The sequence below is a fragment of the Bos javanicus genome, chromosome 4 (genome assembly GCF_032452875.1).
Source record: "Bos javanicus breed banteng chromosome 4, ARS-OSU_banteng_1.0, whole genome shotgun sequence".
In the NCBI taxonomy this organism is placed as follows: domain Eukaryota; kingdom Metazoa; phylum Chordata; class Mammalia; order Artiodactyla; family Bovidae; genus Bos; species Bos javanicus.
In genome coordinates, this window is record NC_083871.1 from 12,972,610 (window position 1) to 12,999,375 (window position 26,766).

A 26,766-nucleotide genomic window follows, 5' to 3' on the forward strand; every position below is an offset into this window, starting at 1 on the left:
AATCTGTCCATTTCTTCCAGGTTATCCATTTTATTGCCATACAGTTGTTCATAATAGTCTCTTATAATCCTTTGTATTTCTGCATTGTCTGTTGTATCCTCTCCTTTTTCATTTCTAATTTTGTTGATTTGATTCTTCTCTCCTTTTTGCTTGGACACAATCAAGCAACTTTCACTTTAAAACATAATATCCATTTCTAACCTCTACCGAAACCTAGCCTCCCATCTTGGAAGTATGGTGAACATTAAGAATAAATAAGGAAGATGGATGACCTGACCTATAGAGTCCAGACCTTAGTAGCAAACAACTCCATATTTACAAAACCAGAAACGATGTCAGATGTCCTCATTCTGATGTATAGTTTCAAAGAAATCCAATAAAAATCTTAGGAGTCTTCTCTTTTTAGGGATAGAAATTGACTAGCTGGTTCCAGAATGCATATAGAAACATAATGGACCTAGAATATCAATTCTGTAAAAGAATAAAGTTAGAGGAATGACCTTACCTGATTTTTTTCAAGACTTAGTACAAAATTTCTGTAACCAAGGCCATATGATATTGGTATAAAAATTGAAACAGAGATCAGTGGAGTAGAATAAAAAGTAAGAATAGACTGAAACAGATATAGTCAGTTGACTTTCAATTAAAGTGCTATAATAATTCTGTGGTAAAATGTATAATCTTTTCTACAAACAGTGCTATAAGGATTAGATATCCAATATTCTGTAATAACCGAAATGGCAAAAGAATTTGAAAATGAATAGGTACATGTATATATGTGTGTAGTTGAATCACCTTGCCGTACACCTGAAACTAACACAACACTGTTAATCCACTATACTCCAACATAAAATAAATTTTTTTAAAAATTAGATATCTGTATGGAAAAACAAAACAAGTAAACCACAAACCTTATCTTACACCATATACAGATTAAGTCAAAATTATAGATCTAGGCATCAGAGTTCCATGAAAAACTAAGAGAATACATAGGTGAAAGTATTTGTATCCTACCATTAAGCAAAGATTTTTGAGACAGGACACAAAGCATGGAGCATTAAGGAAAAAAGTGAACTTTATTAAAAGCTTTTGTTCTTTAAGAGGCATGGTTATGAAATGATAAAGGGAATCTATATAGACAAGAAGAAAATATTTGTTAAACATTCATGTGAGGATTTGTGTCAAGGGTGTGAAGAAAACTTACAACTCAGTAACAAAAAACCCACAAATTAAAAATAATTGTATTTGAAAAATACAAATGAAAGATTTGTGTAGTTGTTTCAAAGAGAAAAATATATGAATGCTCGATAGCATATGAATATTTGTTCAACATCATTAGTCCTTAGAGGATACAGATAAAAACTGCAGTGAGATACCATACCTACTAGAATGGCTAAAGTTGAGAATGCTGACAATGTAAAATGTTAGCAAGGCTATGGAGAAATGGAACACTCACACATAGCTTGTGGGAACATAACGTTTTACAGGCACTTAGGAAAATAAGTTTGGCAGTTCTTTTAAGCATATACTTAACCTTTCAAGCCAGCAATTCTACGTGTTGGTAATTTCCAACAGAAATGAAAATGTATGTCTACATAAAGACTTGTATGATAACTTATTTATAATAGACAAAATTGAGAAAAAAAAATGGCTGTCCTGTACTCTGTATCTTCTGCATGAGAATTTTGCAGGAGGTACAACTTGAGGAATTTTTAATTTTCAGAATGACTCCATTGTCCCATTGTAGTTAGGCAGTTTGAGAACCAGTGCCCTAGACGATCCTGTCCAGTATGGTCAGGCCTCTGGCAGCTTACATTGTACTTTTGTGCAGATTTGAGAAACGCAGCTTTCCCCTCCTCCCTCCGTCAACTTTATGTAGAGATTTGCTTCTTCTGGACATTGCATATAAATGGAATCATAGAGCATGTGATCTTTTGTGACTGGCTTTTTTCACTAGTATAATGTTTTCAAGGCTTATTCATGTTGCAGCATCTATCACATTTCATTTCCAAATAATATTCTATTGAATGCATATTTCATATTTTGTTTATTCTGGCACCAATGGATGGATATTTGAGTTGTTTCTACTTTTGGGCTATTATGAATAATGTTGCTTTGAATATTCATGTGCAAATTTTGTGTGAACAGGTTTTCATTTCTCTTGAGTATATAGTCAGGGGTGGAATTTCTGACTCATATGGTTACTCTGTGTTTAACCCTTTGGAAAACTGCTGGATGGTTATAGTGTTACCAGTAATGTATGTGGATTACAGTGTCTCCACATCTCATGAAGACTTCTTGTTATTTTTTTTTAATTCAATTATAGTTGATTTACAATATGATATTAATTTTGAGTGTACAACACAGTGAATGAATATCTTTATAGGTTATGCTCCATTTAAAGTTACCATCTGTCTTTTTCTTAATATATGTACTGGAGTGTAGTTGATTAGCAGTGCTGTGTTAGTTTGGGTACTATCTGTCTTTTGATCATAGTCATCTTAGTAACTATGAAGAGGTATCTTGCTTTAGTTTTGATTTGTAGTCCCCTGATGACTAATGGTGTTGAGCACCTTTTACATATGCTTATTTGCTTCTGTGTTTCTTCTTTGGAGAAATGCCTATTCAGACCCTTTGCTTATTTTTTTAAATTGAGGTATAATTGACATATAACATTATATTAGTTTCAGGTATACAACATAATGATTTGATATTTACATACATTGTGAAATGATCACCTCAAGAAGTCTAGTTAACATCCCATCGCCAGATATAGTTATAAAAATGTTTTTCTTGTGATGAGGATGTTTAAGATCTACTCTTGACAACTTTCAAATACGCAATACAAATACTACAAAAATGTAGTCACCACATTGTACATTATATCCCCATGACTCATTTTATAGCAGGAAGACTGTATCTTTTGACCCCCTTCTCCCATTCTGCCCATGCCCCAGCCCCATCTATGGCAGTCATCTGTCTGTCTCTGTATCTATGAGCTGGTGGTTTTTGTTTGTTTGTTTTTTAGATTCCCAGGTAAGTGAGATCATATGGTATTTTTCTTTCTATATCTGACTTACTTTTAAGTTGGATTGTCATTTTATTATTGGGTTGTAAGTATTCTTTATAATAGTCTAGATACCAGCCCCAAGTAAGATATATGATATATAAAAATTTTCTTCCAATCTGTGAATTATTGCAAATTAAAACAGTGAGAAATACTACTGGACACCTAGTCGAATGGCCAAAATCTAAAATATGTACAATGCTGATGAGAATGTGATGTAAAAGGAACTTTCATTCATAATTTTGTGCTTTTATCATTTCAAACTTTGTACAGATTGCACATGACTTCTTAACTCTCTCATGACTTTAGTTTCTCCAGTGTCCTTCTCATCCTTTACCCCTAAATGGAGGAGCATAAAAGCATTTTTCAAATACATGAAGGGCTATCATAGAAAAAGGAATTGAGACTCATTCTATGTAACTCTAGTAGTAGAAGACTGCGTTCTTTTTAAATTATCTTTTGAACAGTCCTTTAAAACTGAGAGAGTTTTGTCAAAATGCAGCACAATTTATAGTGTCTTTTTGGCCGAGGTCATATAAACCAAGGCAAATAAAAATTACTTCTTTAGACCTTCATCAACTTGCTATACACATTCAAGTTTTGATCATTATGTTCTTTCATATGCTAAAACAGGCTGATACATTTGGACTAGCCTGCTGTTCTTTTTCTTAAAAAACAAAAATTCCTTCCAATACCTTATTTACATGATTTTATTTTTTCTTTCATTGTTGTTGTTACCATAGTCTTAATTATCCATTTAAAATTTAACTTGTTGCCTACTTAACTGATTTCTAGTAACAACCCTCACTGGTAGCTTGGAAGTTGGTAATAATCACCTGTCATAGGCAAACAATTTAGCAGACCAGCAAATAGCATTTTCTGTAGCCACTATACTATACTATCAGTTCAGTTCAGTCACTCAGTCGTGTCCAACTCTCTGCGACCCCATGAACTGCAGCACGCCAGGCCTCCCTGTCCATCACCAACTCCCGGAGTTCGCTCAAACTCATGTCTATCGAGTCGGTGATGCCATCCAGCCATCTCATCCTCTGTCGTCCCTTCTCCTCCTGCCCCCAATCCCTCCCAGCATCAGAGTCTTTTCCAATGAGTCAACTCTTTGCATGAGGTGGCCAAAGTATTGGAGTTTCAGCTTTAGCATCAGTCCTTCCAATGAACACCCAGGACTGATCTCCTTTAGGATGGACTGGTTGGATCTCCTTGCAGTCCACAGGACTATCAAGAGTCTTCTCCAACACCACAGTTCAAAAGCATCAATTCTTCGGCGCTCAGCCTTCTTCACAGTCCAACTCTCACATCCATACATGACCACAGGAAAAACGGACTAGATGACTAGACGGACCTTTGTTGGCAAAGTAATGTCTCTGCTTTTGAATATGCTATCTAGGTTGGTCATAACTTTCCTTCCAAGGAGTAAGCATCTTTTAATTTCATGGCTGCAATCACCATCTGCAGTGATTTTGAAGCCCCCAAAATAAAGTCTGACACTGTTTCCACTGTTTTCCCATCTATTTCCGATGAAGTGATGGGACCAGATGCCATGATAATTTATTACATTTTTATTATTAATAACTGAATGATACATTTTTAGAAGTTTCTTTGGAGATTTCTTACTTTAGGAGTAAAAGACAAAAAAAGCCATAAACTTTTCTTTTTCCTATTTTGGTAAAACTGGTTGAAATGGTACATAGACAAATGAACAGTGTTAGTTTGGTGACAAACTGGAAATCCATCCTTTGTTAGCAATTACTGTCAGAATGAATACTCTTCTAGGCATTGTTGAGGATTTGAAGCAATAAATATTATTAATATACCAAATTGAAAAAATAAAGAAAAATAAAACAGCCAGCCTGGTCTGGCATCCATTTCCTAGTCTCTCAACTCAGTTTTCCCAGCTCCCCAGGCCCAGCGTCTCATTTCCCCAAATATTCTATAAAATAGCCATTATACTATTTTTACATCTTCTTAATATGCCACAATAAGCACATTCTTTAACACAAGGAGAGTTGTGTATTTTAAAAGCATCATGACCAAGATTTTAGAAATAACTATGAATCTTGGAAATCATGTTTTAAGCTGGCACTCTATAAAACATAATTACTACTGATATAAAAGTTTGTTAGTATTATGATTCAGTTTAGTTAAACATACTTTTATATATATATATTTTCCTTTTTAAACTTTACGTAGGAATATTGTTAATCTAACTTGTCATTGTCTCAGAATTTTAGGAAGTTCAGATTAACTAGTCTCATGAAAATATAAAGCCACACCTTTATAAAATCATGGAGAAAACTTTGTTGTTGTTATTCAGTTGCTAAATTGTGTCTGACTGTTTGTGACTCCGTGGACTGTAAAACATTCCAGAGTTTGCTCAAATTCATGTTCACTGAGTTGATGATGCGCTCTAACCATCTCTGCTGCCCTCTTCTCCTTTTACCTTCAATCTTTCCCAGCATCACGGTCTTTTCCACTGTTACTTTAAACCAAAATTATTAAATTAGTCTTATTCATCCAAAGTCTCACTTTTTCACTTTTATTACATGAACTTGGTCTCATATGAAAAAACTTCTAAGCTTCTAGCAGAATCTCCAAGAAGAATGTTTTTCTTAAATGTCTAGTACATTGAAACTCTCATTAGATCCTAGAAAAGAAAATTTATGAAAGTGATTACTGTTCTCTATGAACCAATTAGATTATCACTCCTTTAATTTCAGAGGCTTTATAATTCAATTTATTGAGACCCTTCTAAGTTAGGAACATACTTTGTGCTCACATAGTGAGGTCATGGCTTCTCTCAGTTACTACAGCACAGAGAACTTGTAGCTTCAGTTCTGCAACCTCAGGAACAAGTTAAGTAGTCCAAGAAACACAAAAACTCACTGGTCAAGATTTCAAAGGGCTTTTTCCTTTCTAGTGTTCATGAAATTTTTTTTAATGAAATGGTTTGAGCTCCCAAATAGATAAAAACCTTTGACAAAGATCTGGGGCTTGGAGACAAATTTTGAATCAGTAAGAGTATCTTAAAAATCAAATATTTTGTTAACTCATTTTTTGCGAGTGGGAATATATTATCAGTAAAACTAATTGTGGGTAATTTTTTCCCTTTTCCCAAAGAATACAAGTCAATGACCAGATTGTGGAAGTGGATGGAATCAGCTTGGTGGGTGTCACACAGAATTTTGCTGCAACAGTTCTAAGAAACACCAAGGGCAATGTCAGGTATGTGGCTTGAGATATATACAATTTGATTACTTGATAATTTGTTGAATTTTAGTTTTCTCTCTAATTGTACCTATAAATATATATAATTACCAGAAGAATTTTATCTAAATACTAAAAACTTGTCTTTAGTTTAAAATTTTTCCTTCTTTATTGTGATTGGTTCATGTAAGTTAATAAGACTAAAAATTGTATTAATAATATTCTAGAAAGACATGAAGATATGAAATATACAGTATCAGTGTGGTTAATTGCTGAACTGTGTTAGTATTTTTCATTGCTAATATAGCAATAATTTCAAGGAAGATGATAGAATTTCTCAGTAAATATGAATTTAGGCCCCAGATCCCTTCAATAAAATCAGTTATGCAGTAAATTGAAACGATTATACATATATCCAGTGATACATGTTACTTAAGACAAGTAGGCGGAATGATTTAAGGTTGATAAATGCATTTTAAAATCTTTCTTGTTTTAAAGAATTGCAAGACTAATCTTTGATAAACTATAACTTTTCCAACTTAATAGGACAGACTATACATTATTTGGAACCTTAAATTTATATCCAGCCCTGACATCCTAAAATTTATAGTCTGGAAAACAAATAAAGTAGTTCTGTGCCAACTAAAGTCGAGGTTTTAATAACTTTTAATTTTGGTCACAGGGTACTTATTTTTTAATGTAGTATTGTTCATGCCTTATCCTTTTCCATAAGTCCTATAAAGAAGCACGTGAGGGGACATTATTTACTGTGTATAATTATGAGTGTATTTTAGTGTTATCTTCAAAATGAAACTGCCAAATATTCTGAAAATATTGATGAGTTAATATTGCTATAAAGAGAGTAACAGGATTTTATTACAGCATATTTTATGTTGCACAAGCACAGGTTTACATTTTATAATTTAGACTTTTTCAATTGGAAACGTCCTTTAATGTAGGGAATGTTAGCCTAAATGACTTCTGTGAGTGCTATGTCAATGATTCAAGAATACGTATCATCCTAAGAAAAGCATGTAAAATAATTAGAAAGAGTGCAGGGAAAATTTGGAGCTGCATGGGCTGGTCCCTCAGTAAATGCAATTGTCTCTGTAGAATTACCGTCTGTTCTTTAGACAGTGCTTTTCTGTGTCAGGGTAGAACTTGGTTTTGAAGCTGCTCATTATGTTTTGCAGTAAATGTTAAAGTGAAATAAGTAAGAAATATGTCCAAATAAGAACATTTCTCAGTTGGAAAAAAGTTTGTAGTTACATAGACTCATAGCCACCCCTTTCTTTCCCTTCATAATTTTGTACTCATTTCAAGCCTTATACAGATGGCAAATGGCTTCTTAATTGTCTCATGATTTCAGTCTCTCCCTTCTTTAATCTGTCTTCATCTTTACCTCTAATGGAAGAACATAAAAGCAGTTTTTAAGTAAAGACCTATCATGGAAAAAGCAATCGACTCATTCTACATAACTTGAGTAGTAGAACTAAGACTTGTGGGTAGAAATAATAATTCTTCCTTTGTTATGTTCCTCTTGTCTTAATTTTTTTTCTTCCAACAAGAAGCCATAACTTTATTAATAATAGAAACAATACAATTTCCAGCTGTTCTGTGTTTAGTTGCTCAGTCATGTCCGACTCTGTGACCCCGTTGACTGTAGCCCGCCAGGCTCCTCTGTCCATTGGGATTTTCCAGGCAAGAATACTGGAGTGGATTGCCATACTCCTCTTGAGGGGATCTTCCCAACCCAGGGGTCAAACCTAGGTCTTCCACATTGCAGGCGGATTCTTTACCAACTGAGCTACCAGGGAAGCCTGTCTTAACACCTACCTCTCCCTATATTCATGCTCTAGTACAGTATGACTAGTGTAGTCATCATCTTTCAAACATGGATTATAAATTTCTTTCTTCCATTCTTTCTGTTTAAAATACTTACCTTGAAGGCCGTATTTCAGCTCCTTTGCCCTCTAAGAAATCCTCCTTGATCTCCCTGTTTCCTAGTGATCTCTTCTTCCTGATAATATTCATCATTCATACCACTTTTTTTTACCTCAAGTTTACAGAACATGCTACATTAATTTTTTAAAGGCATGTATTTAATTTCCTCATTTAATTTGTAAAAAACTTAATATCAAAATGGAACCCTTAGCTTCCTTTATTCCCTCAAATTATTTAACCCTAGGTTTAGATTGATGTATAACTCAGGGTCATAATTGAATGTAAGTAAAAAGACTTTTCTCATTTTAACTTATCAGAAATAACACCTGAATCCTCTGAATTTATTTTAGTTGGTAGTTCTTCATAAGATATTAATACAAAAGTGAAAAGTCAAAGTGAAGTCACTCAGTCATGTCTGACTCTTTCCAACCCCATGGACTGTAGCCTACGAGGTTCCTCCACCATGGAATTTTCCAGGCAAGAGTACTGGAGTGGGTTGCCATTTCCTTCTCCAAGAGATCTTCCCGACCCAGGGATGGAACCTGGGTCTCCTACATTGCAAACAGACGCTTTTATGGTCTGAGCCACCAGGGAAACCAAAAATGGGATGAAAAATGTTAGATGTATATTTTTAATGAAACTTTTTAAACTGAGGGTTTAAAGCATGTATGGTTCTATATTTCTTATTTATTGGGAGATAGCTATCACATTACCGTTTCCTAAAATCTACTTTTTAAAAGGGATATCTAAGAAATCACTAAATTAATTTGAATATTTCAAACTACTAAATACAGATCAGGAATGAAGGTATGAAACTCATGGCTTTGAGAGCCTGGAAGGAGAAAGATAAGAAACTAGTATTGATAAGGAAGTTGAACCTGAGATTTGGACATGATTATATTTTAATCACTAAGATTGATTTTTTAACTTATTTCCTGGAAATGCATATGAAATTGGTACCATCATTTGGATATGAATCAAAACCACACAGTGAAATTCTGTTGATTTCACCCACAGTTACAGAGAATCACTTTTATCTGAGCTTAGTCTAATTACTTTTTAAACTTGGAATTGCTGTACCTGAGTTTATGAACTAATAAGTCCTAATGAAAGCCTCATAGAAGTCCCAATTTTGACATATTAGAGAAATTATAAGATAAATATTTTTAATATGATAACTTCCAAGGGCATATATATATATATATATTTCAACCTTACATCATTTATATGAATTAAACCATATTAGGCCACTGTGAAGAAGTGGTTCAACTCAAACCAGGCTATGTTCCTGGAGGATTAGAAGCTCAGGGATGGCTCAAAGTGTTGGAAAAACACTAGTATTTCCTCAGTTTTATTGATAGCATTTAAGACTAAGTGATCCTAATGAAATTATGGTGAGTACTATACTAATCATGTTAATTAAATTCACTTCAGTTGCTCAGTCATGTCCGACTCTTTGCGACTCCATAAACCACAGCACGCCAGGACTCCCTGCTGCTGCTGCTAAGTCGCTTCAGTTGTGTCCAACTCTGTGCGACCCCATAGACAATAGTGCACCAGGCTCCCATGTCCCTGGGATTCTCCAGGCAAGAATACTGGAGTGGGTTGCCATTTCCTTCTCCAATGCAGGAAAGTGAAAAGTGAAAGTGAAGTCGCTCAGTCGTGTCCGACGCTTAGCGACCCCAAGGACTCCACGGGATTTTCCAGGCAAGAATACTGGAGTGGGGAGGCCTCCCTATCCATCACCAACTCCTGGAGTATACCCAAACTCATGTCCAATGAGTCAGTGATGCCATCCAACCGTCTCATCCTCTGGCGTCCCCTTCTCCTCCTGCGCTCAGTCATTCCCAGCATCAGGGTCTTTTCAAATGAGTCAGCTCTTCACAAGAGGTGGCCAAAATATTGGACCCTCAGCTTCAACATCAGTCCTTCCAATGAACACCCAGGACTGATCTCCTTTAGGATGGACTGGTTGGATCTCCTTGCAGTCCACAGGACTATCAAGAGTCTTCTCCAACACCACAGTTCAAAAGCATCACTTCTCGCTCAGCTTTCTTTATATTCCAACTCTCACATCCATACATGACCACTGGAAAATCCATAGCCTTGACTAGATGCACCTTTGTTGGCAAAGTAACGTCTCTGCTTTTTAATATGCTGTCTAGGTTGGTCATAACTTTTCTTCCAAGGAGTAAGCATCTTTTAATTTCATGGCTGCAGTCATCATCTGCAGTGATTTTGGAGCCCCAAAATAAAGTCAGCCATGTTTCCACTGTTTCCCCATCTATTTGCCATGAAGTGATGAGACTGGATACCATGATCTTAGTTTTCTGAATGTTGAGCTTTAAGCTAACCTTTTCACTCTCCTCTTTCACTTTCATCAAGACGCTCTTTAGTTCTTCTTCACTTTCTGCCATAAGGGTGGTTTCATCTGCATATCTGAAGTTACTGATATTTCTCCCGGCATTCTTGATTCCAGCTTGTGCTTCTGCCAGCCTAGTGTTTCTCGTGATGTAGTCTGCATAGAAGTTAAATAAACAGGGTGACAATATACAGCCTTGACGTACTCCTTTTCCTATTTGGAACCAGTCTGTTGTTCCATGTCCCGTTCTAACTGTTGCTTCCTGACCTGCATACAGATTTCTCAAGAGGCAGGTCAGGTGGTCTGGTATTCCCATCTCTTTCAGAATTTTCCACAGTTTATTGTGACCCACACAGTCAAAGGCTTTGGCGTAGTCAATAAAGCAGAAATAGATATTTTTCTGGAAATCTCTTGCTTTTTCGATGACTCAGCAGATGTTGGCAGTTTGATCTCTGGTTCCTCTGCCTTTTCTAAAACCAGCTTGAACATCTGGAAGTCACGGTTCACACATTGCTGAAGCTTGGCTTGGAGAATTTTGAGCATTACTTTGCTAGTGTGTGAGATGAGTGCAGTTGTGCAGTAGTTTGAGCATTCTTTGGCATTGCCTTTCTTTGGGATTGGAATGAAAACTGACCTTTTCCAGTCCTGTGGCCACTGCTGAATTTTCCAAATTCGCTCACATATTGAGTGCAGCACTTTCACAGCATTATCTTTTAGAATTTGAAATAGCTCAACTGGAATTCCATCACCTCCACTCGCTTTGTTCATAGTGATGCTTCCTAAGGCCCACTTGACTTCACGTTCCAGGATGTCTGGCTCTAGGTGAGTGATCACACCATCATGATTATCTGGGTTGTGAAGATCTTTTTTGTATAGTTCTTCTGTGTATTCTTGCCACCTCTTCTTAATATCTTTTGCTTCTCTTAGGTCCCTACCATTTCTGTCCTTTATTGAGCCCATCTTTGCATGAAATATTCCCTTGGTATCTCTAATTGTCTTGAAGAGATCTCTAGTCATTTCCATTCTGTTGTTTTCCTCTATTTCTTTGCATTGATTGATGAGGAAGGCTTTCTTATCTCTCCTTGCTCTTCTTTGGAACTCTGCATTCAAATGGGTATATCTTTCCTTTTCTCCTTTGCTTTTGGCTTCTCTTCTCTTCACAGCTATTTGTAAGGCCTCCTGAGACAGCCATTTTGCTTTTTTGCATTTCTTCTTCTTGGGGATGGTCTTGATCCCTGTCTCCTATACAATATCATGAACTTCCATCCATAGTTCATCAGGCACTCTGTCTCTCAGATCTAGTCCCTTAAATCTCTTTCTCCCTTCCACTGTATAATCATAAAGGATTTGATTTAGGTCAAGTCCGGGAGTTGGTTATGGACAGGGAGGCCTGGCGTGCTGCGGTTCATGGGGTCGCAAATAGTCAAATGTGAGTGAGCGACTGAACTGACTGACTGACTGATACCTGAATGTTCTAGTGGTTTTCCCCACTTTGTTCAATTTAAGTCTGAATGTGGCCATAAGGAGTTCATGATCTGAGCCACAGTCAGCTCCTGGTCTTGTTTTTGCTGATTGTTTAGAGCTTCTCCATCTTTGGCTGCAAAGAATATAATCAGTCTGAACTTGGTGTTGACCATCTGGTGATGTCTATGTGTAGAGCCATCTCTTGGGTTGTTGGCAGAGGGTGTTTGCTATGTCCAGTGCGTTCTCTGGCAAAACTCTATTTGCCTTTGCCCTGCTTCATTCTGTCCTCCAAGGCCAAATTTGCCTGTTACTCCAGGTGTTTCTTGATTTCCTACTTTTATATTCTAGTCCCCTGTAATGAAAAGGACATCTTTTTTGGGTGTTAGTTCTAAAAGGTCTTATAGGTCTTCAAGGAACCGTTCAACTTCAGCTTCTTCAGCGTTCCATAGACTTGGATTACTGTGATATTGAGTGGTTTGCCTTGGAAACACCGGAGATCATTCTGTCATTTTTGAGATTGCATCCAGGTACTGCATTTTGGACTCTTTTATTGACTATGATGGCTACTCCATTTCTTCTAAGGGATTCTTGCCCAAAGTAGTAGATACAATGGTCATCTGAGTTAAATTCACCCATTCCAGTCCATTTTAGTTCGCTGATTCCTAGAATGTCAACGTTCTCTCTTGCCATCTCCTATTTGACCACTGCCAATTTGCCTTGATTCATGGACCTAACATTCCCGGTTCCTATGCGATATTGCTCTTTACAGCATTGGACCTTGCTTCTGTCACCAGTCACATCCGCAACTGGTGTTGTTTTTCTTTGGCTCCATCCCTTCATTCTTTCTGGAGTTATTTCTCCACTGATCATGTTAATTACTTTAAGTAATTGATTAAAGAATGGACTCATAGGACTTAAATAGTTTATGTTCAGAAGTGACATAACACAACGACAGTAGGCTGAGAAAGACAAGCATTGAAGGAGTGGGCATGGAGGAATCAGACACAGTCTTCCCTATAATACGTCTACTGGATTTCACAGGACTTGTTGATCTCCAGATTTTAAACTACTGTGGTTAAGGGCATGGTACCAAGAAGCCCAAAGGTAATGTGTGGTATGGGCTCTCATAGTGTTAAGGTTTCAGTTACCCCTAATCTTCAGATAAAAGGACAATTACAGTGAGAATCTCAGCAGGCTTTTTTGGAGAAATTAATATTTTTTACAAAGAACAAAGTTGGAGGACTTCTACTGTCTGAAAACTACACTAGTCAGAGTAGTCTGGTTTAAGCATAAGGATAAAAATATAGATTAATGGAACAGAATAGACAGTTTCAATATAGACCTGCACAGACAGAACAATTGATTTTTGACAGATGCACCAAGGTAATTCAGTGGGGAAAATTGCAATCTTTTTAAAAAATAAATGGTGCTGGAACAATTGGATAACCGCATGAAAAAAAAAAATGACCTTCTTCCTATGGTGTGTGCAAAAATTAACTCATGATTGATCATAGGCCTTAGTGCAACAGTTGAAACAAAAAAGTTTCTAGAAAGCAGGCAAAAATCTTTATGATCTTGGGTTAATGAAATAACACAACCACTTTGCAGAACTGTTTAGCAAGTTCTTATAAAGTTAAACATACACTTATACCAGCTAGCAGTTCTACTCCCAGCTATTTACTCAAGAGCAATAAAAAGAAATACCTACCCAAAGGCTCACACTCGCACATTCATAGGAGCTTCATTCCAAAAGCTCCAAACTGGAAAGAAATGAAATGTCCTTTAACTGATACATGCATTTACAAATTGTATTATGTTCCATACACTGAAATATTTCTTAGCAATACAAAGGAATGAATATATATTTATTTGTTTATATATTAAATAAATGTATATGCCAATATATTTAACACCATATATGGCTCTGAAAACCATTTATATTGAGTAAAAAGCGAGACACAAAAGGCTTTACCCTGCCTGATTCCATTTAAAATGCATTGAATAAAAAGGGAACATTTGTGAGGTGACAAAATGTACTCTGTTGTGCTTACTGTGCTTGTTATACAACTGTATACATATTTATCAAAACATATTATAGAATTTAAGGTTGGTAAATTTTGTTGTAAATAAATTTGACCTCAGTAAAACTGATTTTTTAAATGTGTGATAATAGTTACAGGTAACTTTAAAAGTGCTATGCTAACTAATTATATTGAAATGATGGTGATTATAAAGGAGGATCATATTTATTTAAGAAGGCAGATGCAGTCAAACAATTTCATTAGCAATATGTACATTTTATTGTGCTTTATACTTTTATTTTTAAAATATTTTATTATTGGGTTCTTACTAGAAAAATATATATATCTATATAAAATTCTTTATGTCTGGACTTTTTTCCTTTTTCAAACATGGACTTGCAACATAACTTTTAGGAAATCAAGTTTTTGGGCTGTAGCTTTAATTGGGACTTGACTGTCTTGTTTACTACTATGTGCCTGGCATAGTTGGTGTACCTATTGTTGCATGACATATCACTCCCCAATTTAATGACTTGGAACAACAAACTTCTTATCTCATAGTTTCTGTGATCCGCTTCCCAGCTTTCTTGTGGGAGCCTTTACAGAGATTCATCACAACATGGAAACTAGATTCCCTAGAGGGAGTGATCCAGGGAGTGGATCCAGCCAAGTGGATTCAGCCAAGATGCAATCTGTCATTTTTCATTTTGCTGAAGTGACATCCCATCAGTTCTGTATTTTATTTGATAAAAGTAACCCAACAAGTGCACCCCACACTCAAGGGGAGAGAATTCCACAGGACATAAATGTAAGAATACAGAGATTACTTGAATTCAGCGTAGCAGCTGCCTGCTATGTAGTGATCAGTAACTAGTTGGACAGAACTAGTTGGACAGATGGATGGATAGGCAGACAGATTAATGTTATTCCATAATATGTGTTAATGTTGCACACCCTGTCTTAAGAAGAACCCTAAAAACCTTGAGACATTTTAAGAAAGACTGACCTTTGGATGGTGAGAGGTCTAAACATTTTTCCTTCTATATATGAAAGATTCTAAAAACTTTTGCCTAAAAAATAGAAAACATTGAAAAGACATGTTAACAATTGTAAAACATTTGAAAGTATGAACTCTGGAACACGGATTGTGTGTGTGCTAGGTTGCTTCAGCCATGTCTGACTCTTTGCAACCCTATGAACTCTAACCTGCCAGGCTCTTCTGTCCAAGGGCTTCTCTAGGCAAGAATACTGGAATGGGTTGCTGTGCCCTCCTGCAGGGGATCTTCTCCACCCAGGGATCAAACCTGTGTCTCTTATGTCTCTTGCATAGGCAAGTGGGAGTCTTTACCACTAGTGCCACCTGGGAAGCCCAGAATGCAGAGTAGCTGCTGTTTTTAACTCCAGACAGGCTTCTTTGTGCTGAAAGGAAGCTGTTATAGGAAAGTGATGCTATAGTAGAAATTGTGATTCTGTATGAGAAATTTCTAATAAATTGGATGTTTGCTTGTCAGCACCATTCACATTAAATTTTAAATGCTTTCTGGCAAGTACCTACTACTTATCCTCAATCACTATGCATTCATCATGCTTTTATCTCCAGTGAATGTATTTAACTACTTTTTGACATTAAGCCATAAAATGCTTCTAAAGGTTAGGATTTTATAGAAACTGTAGTCACAGACAATAGAAAACAAATTAATCTGAGATTCTTAAATATTCCTCTGTCCTTGTTGGAAGAGTTTAAAATATTCAAAAGAAAATATAAGTGAATGATAAGTGAGCTTTTTATAGACGTGCTCATGTTTATTTTGGGTTCTCTCCTGGGTATGTAATTTCTAAATATGAGAGCTTTAAAAAATACTTTTTACTTAATATCATTGTGTATTTGAGATTTCCACTTGAAATGCATTGAATATTGAAATGTTTTCAATTCATTAACATCATTTTAATGAGAATGTTTGTTTCCATGATAACCCAAGGGGAAATTGAGAGTTTCACTTTTTTAAAGAGCCTTGGTTTTGTGGTGGAGTGTCATAAATAATGGTGGGCAGTGAGAGCATTGTCATGTTCATGGTCATGTCACATCATGGAGATTGTGAGTTACTGTAGATTTTGTATTTGCCTCACTTGTAAGACCATCCCCTTTCCCTCAGATAAGGCGAGCAGCCACTCTAAAGTTGGGATCATGGATAGTAAATTTTTACACTTGTATATGTGAAAATGGGCTTCCTTGCTGGCTCAGATGATTAAGAATCCTCCTGCAATGCAGGAAACCCAGGTTCGATCCCTGGGTTGGGAAGATCCCCTGGAGAAGGGAATGGCAACCCACTCCAGGATTCTTACCTGGAGAAGTCCATGGACAGAGGAGCCTGGTGGGCTATAGTCCATGGGATCGCAAAGAGTTGGACACAGTTGAGAGACTAACACTTTCATACATGAAAATGGTCAGCAACTGGTGATAGAATATTAAAGACAGTAGGGATTTCAGGAAACTACTTAAAGGAGACTTTGGCTTAATGAGACTTTTTCTGGTGTTACTATATACAAATTAACATTTAAAAACTTCTTTTTATTTGTGTGTGTAAATGTTTAAACCTGAGCCAGTATTCCTGCCCTGTAAATAGGTTCATCTGTACCATTTTTCTATTAATAGATTCTATATATGTGCATTAATATATGCTGTTTTTTCTCTTTCTGACTAACTTCACTCTATATAACAGTTATAGTTATGGTTATAGACTGTATGTATGTAGTCCAGGTTCATCCTTTTTCCCTCTTCATGGCTGACCAATGATCTAGAGGGGTGGGAGGGAGGCTCAAGATGTTATGTGGTAGAAACCGACACACCATTGTAAAGCAATTATCCTCCAATTGAAAGTTTTAAAAATGTTTACCACCGCCCCCCCCCCCATAAAAAACTTGAGGCATCAGAGCTAACTATTAAACAGAGAAATGTCATTTCTTGAAAGGATGTAACATTTTAAAAAAATATGTCCTTGACGTAGGTTAATGTCAGGGTTAGGCAGTGTTTTTTAAATAATTCAACTACTTCTTTTGACGTTGAACTATAGTGTAAATAAAGTTCTATATAATCAGAATTGAGTTAGATAGAAAATTAATTTCTAGTAACTAATGCTTACAATTAAGTTAAATTTTTTAAATATCTGGCTTTAACAAACACTTTGTAGCTGAATATAAAATTTTTTAAATGCTAAAATATATAGTATATTAATCTAGATCCAATATGGGAAGGAAAATATGTAAGAATCTGCAAGTATAAGCAAGAGGTAAAAGCTTGGATGTGCAGGACTTCAACTTCTGAATACAATCAGCAAATTTTAGTGAAGGGGGCTGGATATACTTTTGCCATCACTTGCTCAGTAGAATTAAGCCAAATATTTGAAAAGTTATGAACCTCATACTTTAAAATGTTGTCAAATGTAAAACAAGTGAGTTTTTACCAAAATGTTTAAAAGAACCATGTGATTTTGTTATCCAAGGCTCAAGTAAAATGATAGCTGGTCTTATGCATCTATTTTTTATTTTGCTTTTTAAAGATAATACAGATTTGGTCTATATATAATAAATATTGTTTAAAGAATATTTGAATGAAAGAATTGATTTTATAAGAACTAATAACTATATCCTGGTTTGTTGTTGTTGTTCATTTGCTAAGTCATGTCCGACTCTTTGCAACCCCATAGACTGAAGCACGCCAGGCTCCTCTGTCCTCATCTATCTCCTGGAGTTTGCTCAGATTCCTGTCCAGTGAGGTGGTGATACCATCCAACCATCACATCCTCTGCCACTGTCTTATCCTTTTGCCTTCAATCTTTCCCAGCATCAGGGTCTTTTCCAGTGAGTTGGCTGTTTGCATCAGGTGGCCCAAGTATTGGGAGCTTCAGCTTCAGCATCAGTCCCTCCAATGAATATTTAGGGTTGATTTCCTTTCAGATTGACTGGTTTGATCTTGCAGTCCATGGGACTCTGAAGAGTCTTCTACTGCACCACAGTTCGAAGGCATCAGTTGTTCGGTGCTCAGCCTTCTTTATGGTCCAACTCTCACATGCCAGTTTAGCTTTTCCTTTTTTTGATTAGCTTAATTCCACAATTATAATTTAAAATTTTTGATGTCATAATAAGAGCCATATTTGACTAACATAATACTTCTATTGGAATAGCTTATGTCTAAAAAAGAGAACACTCATAAATCATCAAATCATCATCTTTCAACATAACCTTCTCACATCATTCACAGGAAACATGTAGGATCTTTATGACTATAATTCAGCAAATTGTAAATAGAATTTTATCGTTGTTTTGTTTTTGTTTGACAGCTCACCAGAAAATTCAATAAACAAATCAAATGAGTTCTTTATAATCTCATCATCTAAACTCCATAGGACAGGGCATGGACATTGCTGTGTCTGATTATAGATGGAAAGAATAGGAAAAACTGATTAATCTCCCTTTCTTATTTTATCTCAGCCTTGAAGGGGAGAGGGGGCAGTTCTTTGTGAAATAATTCATGTTGTAACATTACACTTGTTTTAAACACTAGAAACAAGCTGTGCTAAAAACATAAACCCTAGTAATAGATTTTGTTTTTAATATTGCCATTATTTGTCAGTCATAAGCTTAGAAAATATCTAATTTTTAATTTAAATGTCACATTACAGGTTTTTTTTTTTTTTTTTACCTCATTCTTTATATCTGAACTGCAAAAGATCACATCATTCCTTATTGAAGCAAGGAAAAAAATTAGAAAGTAACAAGAAAAATATTTTTCTCTTAATTTTAAGTTTATAAACAGGATGATTTGACAGTATGTGTTATCATTTCAGTCAGGGATAATGTCTAAAATATAAATAATAATTGCACAAAAATGTCAGTTAATTTGGTCACATGTATTTCAAGAATCTGATGGTTGCTGGCAATCATTTTTGATGATTTTTAAAATTCCATATAAAATGATTATATAATCCATACTTTCCTGTTTCAATCACAGCTCAGATTAAGGTTTTCAGAGCGCAATTCAGTGCAGTGTTTCATCATTTTTCTTGTGGTTGGTTTAGGAAAACCTCTCTTTCAAAATTAGTGAGCATAAATAAGTAATTTAGATAGTGTGTACATATAGTATTTTGAAATACATTCAATCCCATATAGAAATGTATATATTACCTAGATAAAGGCAACATAAAACATTTATTAAATACTCTCTAGGTACCAGGTCATTAGTAAAGCTTTTTATATGGATTATATAATATTTGTTTGTTATTGTTACATTTATTGTACATATTTGGAAATTAAGGATTTAGAAATATTGATACACTCAAGGTCACAAAGTCAATAAGTCATGTTTATGGTTTAGTGTATTTGTTCTATCAAAACCAATCTTTTCTTTTGTATACACTTCAATCTAAATTATACTATCACAGTATGTCCATATTCTCATCTATACTTGAATAATAACCTTACTTTAAATTTTACATTTTCTCCTCATTTCTCTGCTAGGTTATACACATACAATAGGACACATTTATAAAGACAGTTTTAAAGTGGGCCAAATGTTTAGAATATATAGAAAGGTAATTGGAATGTTACCCATTTTCCAAATAGAAAGTTTTATTAGTCTTATCATAATAATGGGCTTCCCAGGTAGTGCTCGTGGTAAAGTTTATCTGCCTACCAGTGCAGAAGACATAAAAGACACTGGTTTGATCCCTGAGTCGGAAAGATCTCCTGGAGGAGGGCATGGCAGCCCATTCCAGTATTCTTGCCTGGAAAATCCTATGGACAGAGGAGCCTGGTGGGCTATAGTCCATAGGGTTGCAAAGAGTCAGACACGACTGAAGCAACTTAGCGCATCATTATAATAGCGCCTTAAAGACTTTTCATGTCTATACCACATTTTATTCTTATGTCATTCTGTTAGACATATGAGGTAGATACTAATTTTCACATGAGGGAGATAAGGCATAGAGAATAGTTTAGTTTCAATTCTGTGTGCTTTCCCTTGGGACCACACTTATCATGATGATATTCTATTATTACAAATCTGTACCGTAAATTATACCATAAGACGTTACAGATGTGACTAACTGGGAACTATAACATGACTCAAATTTGCTGCCTGAATTAAGATATCTATCTATCTATATATAATTCAACATAAAATTTTTAAGTAAATGCAGATAGATCAGTGAACTGGAAGACAGAGTAATGTATATCACCTAGATTGAGCAGAAAAAAGAATTTAAGAAACGAGGATAGTTTAAGAGACCTCTGGGACGACATCAAGCATATAGGGGCCCAGATGGAGAAGAGAGAAAGGGGCAGAGAATTTACTTGAAGAAATAAAAGCTGAAAACATCCATAACCTTGGAAAGGAACAGACACCCAGATCCAGGGAGTACAGAGTATCCAAACAAGATGAACCCAAAGAGACCCACACCAAGACAGATTATAATACTTAGAAGGGCATAAATTAAAGGTACAGAATCTTGAAAGCAGCAGAGAAAGTCAACCGGTTACATTATAAGTGAACTCCCATATGACTGTTAGCTTACTTTTCAGCAGAAACTTTTTAGGCAGAAGCCATTTCCTTCTCCAATGCATGAAAGTGAAAAGTGGAAGTGAAGTCGCTCAGTCATGTCTAACTCTTAGTGATCTCATGGACTGCAGCCCACCAGGCTCCTCCGTCCATGGGATTTTCCAGGCAAGAGTACTGGAGTGGGGTGCCATTGCCCCATAACTAAATGGTACCATATATTTAAAGTGATGAAAGGAAAAAATCTACAACCAAGAATACTCAGTAGGGTTATTATTAAGATTTGAAGGGGAAATAGAATTTTATAGATAAGCAAAAGCTGAAAGTTTTCAAACCGCTAAGTCGGCTTTAAGAGAAATGTTAAAAAGACTTCTCTAAGGAGAGAAGACAAAAAATAGAAACACAACTAGAAACATTTAAATTACAGAAGAAAAAGGCAAACATACAGTAAAAGTAGTATCAGCCATATATAAAGTTACTAGTAGAGTTAAAAGACAAAAGTAAAAGCATCAATATCTACAATAACTAAAGGATACAAAACCCAAAAAAGATGTAAAATGTGGTAACAAGAAAGTGAAATGTGATTTGGAGGAGTAAAAATGCAGGGTTGTTAGAATATAGTTGAACTTGAGATCACTAACTTAAAATAAACACATATACATTGGTGTTATAGATGAACCTCCTGGTAATCACAAGTCAGAAACCTATAATAGATACACACACATGCAAGAAAAGAGAAAAGACAGTTGTCAAGCACAAGGAAAGAGAGTAAAAGAAGAAACAAAAAGAACTACAAAACCCCCAAAACAGTAAACACAGTGACAACAAGTACATACCTATCAACAGTTACTTGAAATGTGAATGGATTAAATGGTCCAATCAAAAGATATAGAGAGGCTGAATGGAGTAGAAAACAAGGCCTACAGGTATGCTGCCTGGATGAGAGTCATTTCAGATCTAAAGACACACACAGACTGAAAACAAAGGGCAGGAAAGAGGTTTTACATGCAAATGGAAACAGAAAGCTGGGCAGTACTTATATCAGATAAGATAGACTTTAAAACAAAGACTGCAGTAAGAGACAAAGAAGGACATCGCATAATGATGAAGGGATCAATTCAACAAGAAAATTAACAATTGTAAATATGTGTATACCCAACATAGGAGCACCTAAATGCATACAGCGCATGTTAACAAACACAAAGGGAGAGATTGAGAGTGATACAATAATAGTAGGGGACTTTAACCAGCCACTTATATCAACAGGAAGATCTTGTAGACAGAAAATCAATACGGAAACACTGCTCCTAAATGAAAGATTAGACCACATGGATTTCATAAGTCTCATGAAATTTAAGAAGATTGAAATCACATCAAGTATCTTATTCTGCAACAGTGCTAATGAGACCATTACTATAAGGAGGAAAAAACCTGCAAAAAACACAAACGTGGAAGCTAAACAATATGCTGCTAAACAACCAATGGGTTACTGAAGGAATCAAAGAAGGAACTGAAGCACTGTTGGAGACAAGTAAAATGGAAACACAATGATTGGTATCTATGGAACATAATAAAAGCAGTTCTAAGAGGAAAGTTTACAGTGGTACCAGATTACTTCAGGAGACAGAAAAAAATCTCAAATAAATAATCAAACCTTATACCTAAAGGAGCTAGAAAATGAGGGACAAGCAAAACTTGAAATTAGTAGAAGGAAAGAAATCATAAAAATCAGAGGAAAAGTAAATGAAATAGAGACTTAAAAAAAGAAAGAAAAAGATCAATGAAACTAAGACCTGGTTCTTGAAAAGACAAACAAAATTGGTAAACTTTAGCCAGACTCATCATGGGCCCAAATAAAATCAGTAGTAAAAGAGAAGTTAGAACTGACACCATTGAAATGCAAAGAAACATAAGAAATTACTATGAACTGTTACATACCTTCTAGGTTGTAAAAGACAACCTAGAAGAAATGAATAAATTCCTAGAAATATACAGTTCCAAAGATTGATTGAGAAAGAAATAGGAAATATGAGCAAACTGATTACCAGTAATGGCATTGAATCACTGATTTAAAAATCCGCCCCCGCCCCCCAATAAAAGTCCAGGACTAAATGGCCTCATCAATGAGTTCTACCATACATTTAAAGGACAATTGAAATCTGTCCTTCTCAAGCTACTTCAAAAATCTGAAGGGAAAGGAGTGCTTCTGAACTCATTCTATGAGGTCAGCATCACCCTGATACTAAAACCAGATGGAATTACTACACAAAAAAGAGAATCAAGGTCAATGTCATTGATAAAGCTAGATGTAACAATTTTCAACAAAATATTAGCAAACTGAATTCAACAGTACATTAAAAGGAATATATAATAACATGGTCAGGTGGAATTTATCCCAGTGGTACAAGGATAGTTTGGTATACAAAAATCAATGTCATAACATTATCAAATTGAAAAAAAATTTTATTATCTCAATAGATGTAGAAAAACTTTTATCAAAGTTCAACATGCATTTATGATAAACAATAGAGAGGGAACTTACCCCAACATAATAAGAGACATATATGACAGACCCACAGCCAACGTCATACCCAATGGTGAAAAGCTGAAAGCATTTCTACTAGGATCTGGATCAAAACAAGGATGCCAATTGCTGCCACTTTATTTAATATAGTATTGTAAGTCCTAGCCACAGCAGTCAAATAAGAAAAATAAACAGAAGGAATCCAAATTGAAAAGGAAGAATTAAAACTATCATTGTTTGCGATGACCTGATTCTATGTAGTAGGAGGAGGAGGAGTAGAGTAGTGGTGTTACTCGCTCAGTTGTGTCCAACTCTTTGTGACCCAGTGGACTGTAGCCTGCCAGGCTCATCTGTCCATGGAATGCTCCAGGCAAGAATCCTGGAGTGGATTACCACTTCCTTCTCCGATACTATATATAGAAAATCCTAAAGTCGCCATCAAAAAAACTTAGAACTAACGAATGAATTCAGTAAAGTGACAGGCCTCAAAATTAATATCCAAAAGTTTTCTATGATTCTATACACTGACAACAAAACATCAGAAAGAGAAATTAAGAAAACAACTCAATTTACAATTGTATCCTAAAGAATAAAATACCTGTGAATGAAGTGTTAGTCACGCAGTCATGCCCAAATCTCTGCGGCCCCATGAACTGTAGCCTCCCAGGCTCCTTTGTCCATGGAATGCTCCAGGGGATCTTCCTAACCCAGATTGAACCTGGGTCTCCTGCATTGCAGGCAGATTCTTTTATGTCTGAGCCACCACCTGGGAATAAACCTAACTAAAGCAATACAAGACTTGTACTCAGAAAACTGTAAGACACAGATGGAAGAAACTGAAGATGACATAAACAAAAGGAAATACACACCATGCTTATGGACTGGAAGACTTAACATTGTCAGAATACTCCATAGGCAATCTATAGATTGAGTGTAATCAGTATCAAAATGCCAAAATCATTTTTCACACAACTACAGCAAATAATCATAGTCAATTAATCAAAGAAGGCAACATATAAAATGGGGAAAAGACAGCCTCTTCAGTAAATGGTGTTGTGATAATTAGACATGCGAAATAACCAAACTGGACTACTTTCTCATACCATATACAAAAATAAACTCAAAATGGATTAAAGACTTTAAGACCCGAAGCCATAAAACTCCTAGAAAAAAAACATAGGCTGTATGCTCTCTGACATCAGTCCTAACAATATAATTTTGGGGAAATATGTCTCCTTAGACAAGGGAAACAAAAAAATAAACAAATGGGACCACATTAAACTAAAAAACTTCTGCATAGTGAAGGAAGCTATCAGCAAAGTGAAAAGGCAGCCAGCTGAATGGGAGAAGATATTTGCAAAAGATAAAAGATTAAAGTCTAAAATATACAAAGAACTCACATAACTCAATATCAAAATAACAAAGAACCCAATTTAAAAATGGCCAGGGGGCCTAAATAGACACTTTTCCAAAGAAGACATATGGCCAACAGCCACATGAAAAGATGCTCAACATCACTAATCATCAGAGACATGCAAGTAAAAATTACAATGAGATAACGCATCAGAATAACTGTTATCAAATAGACAACGAATAAGTGTTAATGAGGATGTCGAGAAAAGGGAATGCTTGTGCACTGTTGGTGGAACTGTAAATTGGTGCAGACATTATGGAAAACAGTATGGAAGTTCCTCAGAAAATTAAAAATACAACTGCAATATGATTTAGTAATTTACTTCTGGGTATTTATTTGAAGAAAATAAAAACCATGATTTGAAAAAAATATATGCACTCAAATGCTCACTGGACCTTTATTTACAATACTCTAGATATAGAAGCAACCTAAGTGTCCAACATGAGGTGAAAGGATAAAGACAAAGTGGCACACACACACACACACACACACACACACACAGCTAAATAGCTGAAGGTTTTAAGAAATGCAAATTTCGTGTGTATTCAGTCACACTTTTTATTGTTGTTACAAAGCTCTGCCACTACATTGGGCTTTTGTAGTTCTGTGGAGTTTTCCTTTTTCCCTTTTTTCTTTCTTCTTTTTTTTTTCTTTTCTCTTTTTTATAATTTTAATTTTTTAAACCCTATTACATTTTTTCTATATTTATCACTGTTTGCCTTTCCTACTGTTCTCTTCCCCTTGCAGTTAATCTTTAATGTATATAAATCTTCATCTACCTCGACTTAACTTTGCATATCCATTCTTTCTTTCTTTCCTTTCCTCTCAACATTTTGTCAGTTTTATTTTCATTGCTTTATTCACCAATTGGCACCTTGCTTTAGTTTTGTTTTCCAGTTTGTGCTTTAGTTTTGTTGTGGTAGATACAATTTTTGGTTTCCTTTGTTTGCCAGGTCAGTCTATTGTACTTTATTTTTGTTGAGCTGTTTTGATTTTGCTTATGGGTGTATACATATATGTGTCTATTCAGTCACACTTTTTATTGCTGCTATAAACCTCTGACTCTGTGTTGGGCTTTTGCAGTTCTATGGAGTTTTCCTTTTTTCTTTCTTCTTCCTTTTTTTCTTTTCTCTTTTTTATAATTTTAATTTTTAAAAAACCTATTATATTTTTTCTACATTTATTCTTTTGTTTGCCTTTCCTACTGTTCTCTTCCCCTTGAAGTTAATCTTTAATGTATATAAATCTTCTTCATCTACCTCTGTTTAACTTAGCATATCTATTCTTTCTTTCTTTTCTTTATTTCCTTTCCTCTCAACATATTTGTTAGTTTTGTTTCATTGCTTTATTCCCCACTTGGCACCTTGCATTAGTTTTGTTTTCCAGTTTGTACTTTACTTAGTTTTGTTCTTAACTAGTAAATATAATTTTTGATTTACTTTGTTCTCCAGGCCAATCTACTGTACTTTATTTTTGTTGGACTGTTTTGACTTTGCTCATGGGGGAATGTGTATATGGTGTATATTTCATTATTTTAATTATTATTTGCCTGATTTTATAACTGCCATTTGTCTGGGTTTCACCTTTGGTTTCTCATTTTTGGATATTTGATTTAATCTCACTTAATGCCATAACAAACCACTTATAGAATCCTCGTTCCTGACCAGAGATCAAGCCCTGAGCATTTGGAGTGGGAGCACTGACTCCAAGATCAAGACTACCAGAGAACTAAAACTAGGGAGTATCAAATAGTGAGAACTCACACAAAGGAAACCACTTGAATACAAGACCCGGCATCACCCAACCACCAGTAGCACCCTGTGCAGGATGCCTCATCTAAACAACAAACAAAACAAAAATACAAAGCCAATCTTCAGCAGACAGGATTCCCACCTCACTCAGCCTTGCCCCTCAGAAGAAAAACAAACAAACAAAAACTCAGCACAAATCTCACCCTGTAGGAAGCTTATACAAACCACTAGACCAACCTTAGGAAGGCAGAAACCAAAAGGAAGACAGAATTCAGCTTTGGAGCCTGGGAAAAGGAGATCTCAAACACAATAAGTTAAAAAAAAATAATGAAAAGGCAGAAAAATACTACACAAATGAGGGAACAAATTAGAAACACAGAAGTCCAAATAAATGAAGAGGAAATAGGCAAACTACCTGAAAAAAAATTCAGAATAATGATAGTAAAT

At 35.5% G+C, this 26,766-nt stretch overlaps 1 protein-coding gene across 12 annotated transcripts in view; it reads left to right on the forward strand.

The window, feature by feature from the left end:
- PPP1R9A (protein phosphatase 1 regulatory subunit 9A) overlaps nt 1-26,766 on the forward strand; it is a 349,529-nt gene that overhangs the window by 204,535 nt on the left and 118,228 nt on the right. For all 12 annotated transcript variants that reach the window (XM_061413476.1, XM_061413484.1, XM_061413474.1 and 9 more), the window contains one exon: nt 6,203-6,307. In XM_061413476.1, coding sequence (XP_061269460.1) covers nt 6,203-6,307 — 105 coding nt within the window. The remainder of the gene's footprint in view (nt 1-6,202; nt 6,308-26,766) is intronic.